The sequence below is a fragment of the Mya arenaria genome, chromosome 8 (assembly GCF_026914265.1).
Source record: "Mya arenaria isolate MELC-2E11 chromosome 8, ASM2691426v1".
In the NCBI taxonomy this organism is placed as follows: Eukaryota; Metazoa; Mollusca; class Bivalvia; order Myida; family Myidae; genus Mya; species Mya arenaria.
In genome coordinates this window covers 14,767,097-14,779,931 of record NC_069129.1, presented here as the reverse complement: position 1 = coordinate 14,779,931, position 12,835 = coordinate 14,767,097, and the positions used below count along the sequence as shown (strand labels likewise).

General features: G+C 36.5%; 1 protein-coding gene and 1 pseudogene across 1 annotated transcript; both read right to left on the bottom strand.

Moving 5' to 3' along the window:
* Window positions 1-818: 818 nt before the first annotated feature.
* On the bottom strand, window positions 819-2,299 carry LOC128243993 (uncharacterized; annotated as a pseudogene).
* Window positions 2,300-4,400: 2,101 nt separating this feature from the next.
* Window positions 4,401-8,091, bottom strand: LOC128245046 (uncharacterized). The gene is made up of 2 exons (XM_052963256.1): window positions 8,067-8,091; window positions 4,401-7,499 (listed from the first exon to the last, which is right to left on the bottom strand). Exon 2 carries the CDS (start codon window positions 7,497-7,499, stop codon window positions 5,322-5,324), a length of 2,178 nt encoding a protein of 725 aa, XP_052819216.1. The 5' UTR covers window positions 8,067-8,091; the 3' UTR covers window positions 4,401-5,321.
* Window positions 8,092-12,835: the final 4,744 nt, after the last annotated feature.

Here is a 12,835-nt window from a genome sequence, read left to right as displayed (position 1 = left end):
TTAAAGAAATTATGTGCGGAAATATGTGCCAGTTTAAGCGAGACATGTCAATACATTTCATCTCGCCTAAAGGTATCCTTCTGAAAACCTTGGTAAAACAATCACCAGTAAGACACTGTAGGCGTAGCTCTAGTGTTATCATGTAATTCTGCCAAAAAGAAACACTGCCTTTTATAATGCTTGTTGAAACCAGGTCAAACATGCCAAATTTGATGGTTGTCGGGAGGGGAACACCTCCCAAACCCTCCCCTGTAAACCAAATTTTGAATTACTAAACATTTGATTTCATTATTTGTGCTGAAGTGTTTTTTTTTCTGTAATTTCATTCATACATCTTTATCGCTTAAAGTATTCGCGAGTCATCTGCCCCACTCCGCCATGACAAAAATATTAATTCAATGAACATTTTTAATTTTTAAACTGGGTCATTATTCATGTGTCAATATGCTGAAATAGTTGGAGTGTGTTTTGGTTAGGAAAAGCCGCCCAGTTAGCTCTGAGTAGCTATATAGATTTCCGGTTGCGGTGGTGTGTTTAATCACCGCACTGGGCATAATTGCACTCAGGTTACCGACAATCGTGGCAGCAGTAAAAGATCAGGAGTGCCTACATGTCGGCCTAAATGGTTAAAGGGACTGTGTCACAATTTAGCACCAAAAAAAGTTTAACTAATCGTTTAAATCATTTCAGGAATTCGGAACTGCACCATTTTCAGTGGGTACAGAAAAAAATCAAACGGCGTTACATTAACATTTTTTTATTGACAGGCATAATTATACATTTTTCACAATGTCAATGTGTTTAACAATGTAACAAGATTACTGACGGAGAGATAGAATAATAATAGTGATGTAGATGTGGCAGCAAATTAAATCTGCAGACGATACACATCTCCAATCCTTCCTAGGTACTCGATCAGAAGTCCTAATGTCTCCATTCAAGTACTCGTCTGCAAGCGTACTTACGGCGTTGTCTTGACGTAGACAACTGACGTTGCCTCCTCTCTCCAAGTCCTCCGACTCTACACCCACCTGCACAAGCTCGGCCTCCCGGCAAAGTACTGACACGATCCTGTAGAACCCCAGTCCACTCCCTTCGGCTTTCTGGTTGATACGGCTGTGCCACCCTGGAAATAAAGAAAATATATTTTGATTAAAATCAATATTAACTGAAATTTTGCTTTTGATTTAATACAATGTATTATTTAAATATTTTATTTTGTTTTTGTATTACAAACCTTCGACATCGTTGTTGGTGCTAATGTCTGAATACGGACCGATCCTCCACCGCAAAGATGGGATTCGTCATCCACTGTCTCTCAATGTATGCGGTGAGCGAACGGGTGGCTTCGGTCGTCGCCGTCTCTGTCAGCTTATCAAAGGCAAGGCGGATGTGACTGGCAGGCAGGAACTGTAGAGCCAGCAGCATCCTAACGTAGTTGAAAACGCCGACTCTACGGCGTTAGTCTCGGCCAGTCCCACGCTCTGCACGTGCCGCCAAACCGCCTGCGACCAATGAAAAGCGCACCCTTTCATCTCCTTTCCGGGAAATACCTCCCTGACGGCCAGTCAGACAGCTGAACATATTTGTATAATTGTTATATGTATTTAACACACAAAGCGTAAATGTATACAGAACAGAACATACATTTTTTCAGACTTGTTCAATGTACAGCGTTTCAAATTCATATGGAAGTGTTCACAAACTTATTTTTAGACAACAAACCTTTCTCGAAGTCACAAACGATTCCCTCGGCGCAGTGCTGGCCCAACTTGCTAAGGAGGGCGTTGAAAACTTCCACGTAGTCTGCCTTTGTTCGCCTGCTCATGAGGGCGAACACCAGTGGCATCTGCTTTGTCTTCCCGTGCCTCTTATCTTACCTCATCTCTGGTGGTGTGCATGTCAGCTACACTCAATGCTGTGGTGTCATCGTCGAGCAATGTGTCGTACGTGTACGCCGAGTCGTCTGGTAAAACGCTGGGGTGAAGAGAAGGCATCGAGGAATCGTCGTCGGCGTTCTCTTTCACTGGCATCTGCATTTTTTTTTATTTCTTCAGAGATTGCTAAATTATTCACCATATATCCCTACATATAAATATATATCTATCTTATTTCAGTTCTTTCCCAACAGTCATACGGTAAATATTTAACTCACCGTCCGTTCTAGCGTGGGCATGTCGGCATCTTCATCTTCATCCGTAGTGGATGGCTGCAGAGACGGACGGCACACAAACGTCAACCCCGCCTCATTCTTTGTCGCCTCCCGATACGCAGCAAGGGAAATTCCTGAATAAAACATTTTCGTGAATTGAAAACACGAGATTAAAATACATTATCAAAATTGCTTTTTTCTTAAACATGTTGTTTTGTGTATTAATTACCACATATCTCCAATGTGACATGCCAAATACCAGTCAAATATTAACACCTTTACTGAAATGTGTGAAATGCGTGTCAATGGACCCTATGGCATACATGTCATAGAGACTTAAAATAAACACCTAATAAACAATATCAAATACAGGACTTTGTAATATATATTCTCTACATTACATACGTCTTTTTCATGAAATATCTACATTGAAGTGAATAGTGATTTTTTTACATGGTTCATAAATACATCAGATAACGCAATATACTTGTTCAGCTATACATATATGGGCAATTTATAAACGTCGCTTTTTGGTGTATTAATAAATTTGTTTTTTTATTACAAGACTAAAGACTAAACACTACAACGACTAAAAAAGACCGTTGGTGCCATGGTTGTATACCGTTAAAGCCTGTTCATTCAGCTTTTTACTGCAATATTCTTACTTCACACATACATAGTATAAATATATCTTTATCACACTTCTTCTGCCTAACATTACTAACCGTGAAATATCAGAGACACAAACGCAACTGATAATGTGAAACGATAATGATCACCTCATTAAAGACAAACACAGTTAATCCTATCAAAGTACAACACCCTAAAACACAATACAAGTGTTTCCTTTGATTTAAAAGTAGGCCTTTCTGGACCGGGCCTTTCTGGTACTGGGCCTTTTTGACCCGACTGTGGGTCAAAAAGGCCCACTTCCACGGCCCAGGCCTTTCTGGACCGGGCCTTTCTGGTACTGGGCCTTTTTGACCCTACTCCTCCGTAAAAACCAACGTTATGTCATTATGGTGTCCAAACAGCAACATATGAACGATTGAATTTACAATAACAAGTATAATTCTTAGTACAACTCACCGTAAAAGCAACGTTAAATCCGTGTTATTGCATTATGATGAAAGTTTCAATATAATAGACAGTATAGGAAGACGTCACGCGCACCTGCAATGTGCCTATATGCAAATCATTGTTTACAACAGCTGTCGTAAAATGCGCATAAATACATTTAACTTAATTATTTAGATATCCAGTTTAAACGGTATTTTTTAAGATGTGGGTTAAAAAAAAACAATTGTTATGACAAACCCTGTTATTTTTGTATTATTATTTCAGAGTTATGAACTATAGTATCCGGTCAAAAGAAGTACTCTTTAGACGTGTATTCATAATATCTGTTCTCCACTCCTTTTATTGAAGTGCCGAAGGTGGATTGTGCATGTACCTCGGGTATTTCCGTATTGATTTTCATTGGTTAACGGAGCTCAAACCCCGCCCTAAACATGTGCAATTTGCTTGCCGGCATGCACGCGCTTTATATGAACAATGTATGACGAGCTTTTCTGGTTCTCATTTTCATGGTTCAGTGGTGCCCAAAATTTTTAATGCCTATCACTCCGGCAAAAAGAAGTAGTCCCTTGCATACACGTACCGCTTCGCGTTTGTCTTCAAGCCCGTATTAACCATGTCAAGTAATAGATCTAAAAATATTTTCATGTTTTATGTAATGGTGACCCCACCAACACAATGTTTTCTGGTGGTACAGCTCCATGTGATGTTGGCTACTAGAATTTCTACCAATACACATCACTTCTTTCTTAAGATATTGAGCGGAAACAGCTTTCATAATATATATATATAAGCAACAATCTCTTGCCCGAACACCAAATACAATCCAAATGTATATCTCCATAAGATACCAAATGTATCTATAATCATCACTTCTGGATGAAGATATTGAGCAGCAACTGCTTTGGTATTTTTGTGGCATTGACCACACACGGGAAACCCAACGTTAATCTTCGCAAAGTTTATATACAAAAAAAATGCATTTCTATATATCAAAAGTAATCTTTATTTTTATTTTTTTGTCTCTATTGTGCCCTTCTCACTTGAGGGACTCGCACAGGGTTTGGTTTGTAAAATACACTTTTTACGAAAGAATATTACGAATTAAAGAATGGCAAATCAATAAAAGTGTTGAAACTGAGATACTGAAATATTGTTTTAACCCTAATACTAGAAATCAACATGATTTACCTCAGGTTGTAGATAGGTGTCTGTACAATGTACAGTAATCAACGTACATTTTTAACGAACACGCCCAATATGTATTTGGAAAACTACAGAAACAAGCTCAGTAGCCAAAAGAATTTGAATACTCGTTGTGATGAAAGTAGTACAGTGAAAAACCATTGAATTTTTTTCTCCTTCTTGTTAACAAATTAATAAAGTAATACATGTTTTGTTGTTAAATAAAAACAACATAAACACTATTAATGACAGTTTTTATCTACTCTTTTGAAAACAGATTCAAGGAAGTGTTTTCTCTTTGTGACTTTAGATCAGACTGTTGTGTATGTCTTATGTCTCAGCACTTGGGCAGACTGATCAAGATTTTCCAAGGGAATGTCAACATTCCCAACCACTTTTGATCAAAACAAAAGCTAGTGTCGTTATTTTTTCCCTATGAACCGTTTGTGGGGTTTATCAATCATCGTCAACTTCTTATGCCATTGTCCCTTTCATTTCAACTGTCAAGGCAAAGTATTTTTATTTAGTCAGGGAAACTTTGGCAATGGGTAAAATCCAGGGGAAATTGGGAATTGATATCAAGGGCAGTGGAAACAGAAAAAAGGAAATAAGGCTAGAGCAGTATTCATGTTGGTTAATCAAAATACTTCAACGAATATTTTATTGGGACTTAAAATAATCAGTTGGTATTTCACATTCTTAAAATTATATCTATTGGTCAATACTTTTGCTTCTCAAATAAAAGCATTGAATTAAGACTTTTAAAAGAAAAAATGGGGATTTGGTTAGGGAAAGGTCAGGAAATGTTATTTTCTATAAAAAAAATGACGTTCATTGTGTAATAACCGCTTAGTCCTCGTTCATTTCAGTGCTGCCTTATGTTTGGACAGCAGCAGAAGGATATTGTTTAGCTGTTTAAGAACTTGTGAAATAGTCTAGCCACATGCCAATTGGCCGCATTGTTTCTGGGGTAGATTGTAAGAGATTCGGCGTACTTTGTCCAGGCAACATCGAGTATGTTTTCAAGCTCATAGCAGTTGCCCAGCATGTTGAGGGCTGTGTCTATGTGACCATTACATTCACTGTCCACATATATATAATTTTCAAGCTTTTCCAGAGCTGCATGTTTCCTATTATGCATGTCCAGTTGCCTGTACGTGAGGTACTGCAAGTAATGGAGAAAAGGAACACAGTCAATGACTGCCGAGTCCATCCACGAATACTCCAATTCTGGCTGTCTCCTTTCTCTGTCTTCATCTGTAACAGTTCTGAACATTTCATACACCAAAAACTTTGGTACACAGCACTGTTCTTGAGGTATAAAATGTAAACATACTGAAGTATAATTTCGTAACATGTTATTGTTGGTTGAATTTTCATATAAGTCCATGAACTCACTGCTATGTTCGGTAAGACTCCTTCCACTACATGTACAACAATGCCATACTTCAGGCCCCAGAGAGCTCTCACAGGAGGTCAGGCAGATCATTGCTGCATCATACTGTTTAATGCAGTACGAAAAGGAGGCAAACTTTAGTCTACTGGACAGGAGGTCAGAGTCAAAAGACATACGATATAGGAGGAGAATTTCTCGTGTAATTGATTGTCCAAAGTGAATACACCTTGAGGCCAGGATGGAGGCTAATGAACTATACAAAAGAGGAATGATCACTAAAACTGATTCTCGTTCCAAGTCAGTCCCATGGTGGTTTATTTGTTGTAACGTGCGGTGTAGCTGCTTTGTGAATAGTGGATTGAGGTCCTCCCAAGTGTTCAAAAATAATCCAAGTATGTAAGAATGAGCCATAATTACTATCGGAATAGTGTAATGTTTATTCAGATGTTTTAGTATCAGTTGATTGTTTTGCTTTATTTCGTTACTTTCAGAAAGAATGCCACTGCTGTTACGCAGCATCCTGACTCCCAGTAAATCCATGTCTATCTGTGAAATATAGGACATGTTGGATTCCATTAACGATGAAATAATTGCAGACAGAATGCGAAGTTCATGTTTAAATAGTTTTCCGGTAAACAGATTCACTCTATCTATAGTGTAGTGTGGGCAGTATTTCAACCTGAGCCACCTGCGAAGTGTAGTTAGGCAGTAGATCACACACTTTACAAGGTTGTCGTCGCGCCATATTTCGGATGGATAGGTCTCTATTGTGAACAGCATTGCGGTCTTTATGTGAAATGTACTGAGACGGTCTCCAACTATTGGACATAAGAAGGTTTTTCTTAGTATTTTAATGAATACATATGCCTTGCACTGTTCAGTGTTCATATCAAACATCAGTAATCTTTCCATCATTGATGTAGAAAACCTCCATTCCCATTTCGACTGTGGATAGTATGGTTCATATGGAGTGATATGAAGTGCAGAAGAGCGACACCTGGATGTTCTCGAAGGTAACTCCGAATATCCCTGTGGCACAAGGAACACCCCAGTGTATTTAGCCTTGGTCAGTGTATCAAGTCTAGGCCAGTGACCTGGCCGGGGTCTTCGGAACAGGTTCTGACACGTTTGTGGTAGAGTGCAACAATAATAGGCAAATACAAAATCATTTTCATTCCAGCTTCTTGATGGGCCATTCTGCACAATTTCACCTGACTGGTTTAATTGACTAATAAATTTACAGTTTTCTGCCTGAATGTGTGTATGCAAAACTCTACCCTCATTGTCTATGACATCAGTTGGTAGTCCCATATGTGTCTGAGGTAATAAAATGTCAGGTCTAAGCCGTTGCAGCAAACAGTGCTGGGGTGGTAACTGTTCTGTCTTTACAGCCAGGAGATAATCTTTTCCCTGCTGCCAGTCATCATAGTTCAATATGACATGTGGAATATTAAGACACACCAATGTATCTATGTCTGACTTCATGCCAGGTGTTGTAGTTCCCTCACTCTGGCTGCCAAAATGAAAAAAAAATGAATTTGTACCCTTAAATCTTTCTGCAGTTGTCATCGCTGTTTCCCTCATCAGCCATGTCCTCCTCCTCCTGACGATCATAGGCCTGTTCACCCCGATGTCCTCCAACACCCGGGACAATCGAAGCGATATCACTTGTTCCTCTTGTTGCTCCATCTGAAACCCAAATTGATAATAATATTCTTTTTATTATAGAATGGAAAGGTGCTAATTAAAAAACAACATATTTCAGTATGTGTTTTACCATCAAGACAAATGGCAACTGTCCAACGTATATTGTTAAAGATCCCCTTGTTGCTCCATCTGAAACCCAAATTGATAATAATATTCTTTTTATAATAGAATGGAAAGGCGCTTATTAAGAAACAGCATATTTCAGTATGTGTTTTACCATCAAGACAATTGGCAACTGTCCAAAGTATATTGTTAAAGTTTATATACTATGAAATATATCTTCTTTTTCATGAATCTTTCCTTTTGTACTATGATTATAATTATTATCATTAGTAATTTGTATTTCAAATTTTGTATGCAATGATTACCATATTGCTGTTAAGTTCGGTAAAAAGTATTACATTGTGACATGAAAAATGAATGTTAATGTTCAAAATAGATTCAAAAATGCTTAACAGTTAATTAACTTTCACATATATAAATCATAAGCCTGTTTATTTAAACTTAATAACATTTACTTGAAATAAATTAAACAAAATATTTTGGTACCTGTGTTAGCAAATGAAATTCCTTGAATCGGCCATTTTGAGGTAAACACTGACTTCCTGTACATGAAATCATTGAATTCTTAAAATAGGTCTAGGATTTGTTTCATGTATTCATGGTGTTGATGATGATTATGATGATGATGATGATGATGATGATGATGATGATGATGACGACGACGACGATGATGATTATGATGATGATGATGAAGTTTGATGATGATGATGATGATGATGATGATGATGATGATGATGATGATGATGATGATGATTGTATTAACTTAAAAAAATTCATAAGCTTTACACATTTATTCTCGACAAGCATCAAAGTACGACTGAATATATAATATATTTAGACAATGCAAACCATAAGTAAAATCAACTTATAGTCTATCCACATTATTACATCCTTTCCGTCTAATTGAGGAGTTCATTTGTGAGTTCATTTTTTTACATTACACTAAACTTCCATGAAATAAAATTTGTTGTGATAACGTATGATAACATTTTGAATCCTGGGGTTGGCAAGTATACTCCAATAACAGAACATTATTAAGTTAATGTGGTTGTTAACAACAATAACCCACTTTCGTAGATAAGCTTTTTTGTGAAAAATAGTGTTTCAACATTCCAAAGTTAAATTAAGTAGATATACAAAGAAATGTTGATTCTTTTAAACAATCATTCACATAACATAATAAACATATGCCTATGAATGCATGGTTATGTTTTATAATAGCATATGCTTATTTTCTATCAATTTTTGAAATAAATATCAGTTATGTCACTTGACGCTTATATGGATGGTTAGGGATTATTTTGCGGTTTTCGCTCGCGTTATGGTCGTTAATACTGTTGGTGTTGTAGCTGTTAATTTCGGTGTTTATGTGGTTGCGCCGCTGCTATTGAATTATCGGTGATAGTTGAAGGATCCTGTACTTCTGGCAAGCTCTCGGATGTATCCTGCTGTTGCATGAGTGTAGCTGCATTTGGAATTTTGGGGTATAACATCCTCCAATTCAGGCTCGTATGTGTAAACAACACAGTGTCGGTCAAGCAAATGATCTTGTTTTTCAATAAACGACCATCGTTTACTTCCATTCTATACGAAACCTTGCCTTTTTGATTATTGACTGCTCCCTGTGTCCTTGAGTTTTCACACTTTCCGACACGAAAACCTTTTCTCCAGTTTGAAATGGTTTGTCTTTTGCATGTGCATCGTAATAGGTTTTCATTTGCTTGTTATTTTTGAACCTTTTCAGTGAAATTTGGCATCACTTAATCTTGACGCCAAGTATGGTTTGCGATGTGAGTCGGTATGTGAGTAATACCTTTACAAGCTTTTGTCGAATAGTCCCATGGCTTTGCTTCTTTAAACGTTGCTTATCCCTACAGACCGCTCTTCCAGACCATTTGCGTGTACGTCTTGTGACTAAAATGTCGTCAACTATCACAATAACATGTGGCAGTCCCTGTAGAAAATTTTCCATGGCACTTTAAAAAACATACCTGGACAAGCCTTGACAACATAAGGCATTCGGTTGTACACAAATTAACCTTTGCGTGTATCAATTGTGATATATTTCTTTGAATCTTCTTCAAGTATGAATTGCTAGTACGCTTGTGACATGTCCAATTTCGAAAAATGTTTCCCGCCATTTAGCGTAGCATACAAATCCGTAATTTTGGGAATCGGATAATTGTCCAACTTCGAACACTGATTTATTGTTACTTTAAAATCACCACATATCCTGATTGATTTAACCTTTGACAATGGGTACAATCGGCGCTGCCCATTCCGAAAAAAACTCTAGAGGAGTTATTGTCCCTTCGTATTATAGACGTTCAAGCTTTTTCTCTTTCATAGCATACGGTACTTGTCGTACTTTAAAGTACTTTGGTTTGGCATCTTTGCCACTGTAGATTTTTGCGTCCACGCCAGTTATTTTTCCTAATCCTTCATTACTACGCTACCGTATTTGTTCAAAATCGCATTCAAATCATAATCATCAGTTGCCCCACTGACTTTCACAGAAAATATTTCTACCGAGCAAAGCGTTATTTTTTCAAGCCAGCTTCTTCCAAGGAGATTTGGCCCATCATTATTCACCACAATGATCGGCAATACGACGTTCTTGTCTTCGAATTCCACGTTCACGTTGCATTTATTAGGGATTTTTCTATACTCTCCAGAGTATTTCTTCAACACTGCCTTAGTTATCTCAAGAGATGAAGATTTTTTAACATTCCCCCAGGTCTCCCTATTAACTATCGTCGCTAAAGCTCCAGTGTCCAGCTCAAATGACACAGCTGTGGAGTTTATGGCTCAAGAAAAGTACAATAAAAATATGCTCATGGGTGCATTTAATATTCTGAAAAAGTATTCTCGATGTTAAAAAGAAGACACAAAATGACTCCATGTACGGGGATTTAGGGCGTCTTAGTTTTAAGACAATTAGATACATGAGTATTATTAAATAATGGGTGAAACTATTGCATACTTATGAAAGTAAGAATTATAAAAAAAACAGGTTGACAACATGCTGTAAACAGTTTTGGAATATCATCCTAACAAACCAAATTAATGTTCACTCACAAAAGACCTGCTCTGAAGTCTGGTCTATATGCTGCCTCAAAAAATTGGAAATGTTAATGCAATTTTATGTTTAGTGAAACAAAGGTTAAAAGACAATTTTATTCAAAATTGACAAAGTAGATAAGACATGTGCAAAAGGAATATATTTTACCAAAAAAAAAATGTGTTAGAATTTAGATTTTAACCATATCTCAACAAATTTAATGTTAATAAATTTAGAATGTCGGTGTCGAAAACCTTCCGCAATCGACGCCCCTAAATGATTGTATATGCACTGTTTGTGTTCTTTATTGGAAGATGAATACCAGTTTCTTCTAGAATGCACATTGTATAATGAACTAAGAGTAAGATATATACCTAAGACAACTTGACGTGTGTAAATATACAAACCTTTCGAACTTAGAAATATTACATGATATACAACATAAGTATATATATATATATATATATATATATATATATATATATATATATATGTGTGTGTGTGTGTGTGTGTGTGTGTGCGTGTGCGTGTGTGTTTGTTTGTTTATGTATAAGTATATGCATATACGATATATAATCTCTTACAATGGCATTCATATGTTATTGTTATAATGTTGATTATTGTTATTATTGGTATGCTACATGTTGTCTGTATTGTATGAAATCGCATAAATATGTACACATATTTTGTACTTGTCGCCATTTTGCATGATATTCGACCACATGGGTCTATGATATTTTGGTAAATAAATGTTCTGTATCTTTATAGTGTAGACATGAACAACTTTCTATTGTGTTGGTACTTTACCGGAGCGAAGAGAATAATAAAAGAAGTCATAAAGAGCCTGCGATATTTCCGATGGCTTTCGGGATGTCACACAGCTAATTGCACTCTCCTTGAGAACATTTCAATGCTTTGCGTTTATATGTAGATCCGACAATATAGTTGAATCGTAGTATGCAATACTAATATATAGGACTGATGTATCGTGTCGTAAATGAAAGTATTACCATTTTAATAGATATTCCATCAAGATATAAATCCAAACCAGAATTTGAAACTCACATGTATAGACACTAAAAAGTTTCATTCTGTTAGACTAACACAGTGGGCGATTTGTAAAACACGAAATCCTCGTGCACGTTCTTATCAATGCGATATTTATTTGTCCAGTGCGCCTCGCGTGTATGTAACTGTTACACTTGTTAAATCTGTTCTTATATATAGCAATGTTCAAACCATATATTTTCAACGTGCATGTTATTTACAAACTAACATTATTATTGTACATGGATAACTTAAATTGATCTAGTTCATTTTGTATACATGTAACAACATACTTTTCTCGTTAGTTATAATTACATTTGTGTGTGTGTGTATAAATGACTCGGTCACCGTCATTTTTATTAGACGCGTCTATAGGGATACATGTTTGCAATTGTCAATGGGAAAGTGTATACGGATAAATTAGGTTTAGAAATGATTTATTTTGTCCGCAATATATGCTTGATGTTTACTATGGTAACGTAAACGGTGATAATGACGTCCATTTTAGTCAATTCCCATTCAGCCGCGTCTTTGATGCCTAACATCAACATTCGTCTTGTTGTATTCTCTATAAATATTGTATTATGTATGATAGCAATGACATTTTTAGCTCGACTATTCGATTAATAAGGAGAGCTATACTACTCACCCTGGCGTCGGCGTCGGCGTTACACCTTGGTTAAGGTTTTGAATGTAAGCATCTTTAAGTAATTATCTCAGTAAATACATCATGTATTGCATTGAAACTTTGGATATGTATTCCCAACTATCTAACGTACTAAATTAATGAAGTTAGATGACACTTATTTGAATATAATGCGAATAATGTGCCTTTATTATTTGATTTAGAAATTATGGTTAAAGTTTTGCATGTAAGCACACATAGGTTAATATCTCAGCAACTACTTGATGTATTGCATTGAGACTTTATACACTGGTACTTAACCATCCAACCTACTTATTTAATCAAGTAAGATAACTCTTATTTGCATTTAATGCAAATAATTTCCCGTTATTATTCGACTTAGAAATTCTGGTAAAGGTTGTGCATGTAAGCACACATAGGTTAGCAACTACATGATGTATTGCATTGAGACTTTATACAATGGTACTCAACCATCCAACCAACCTACTTAATTAACCAAGT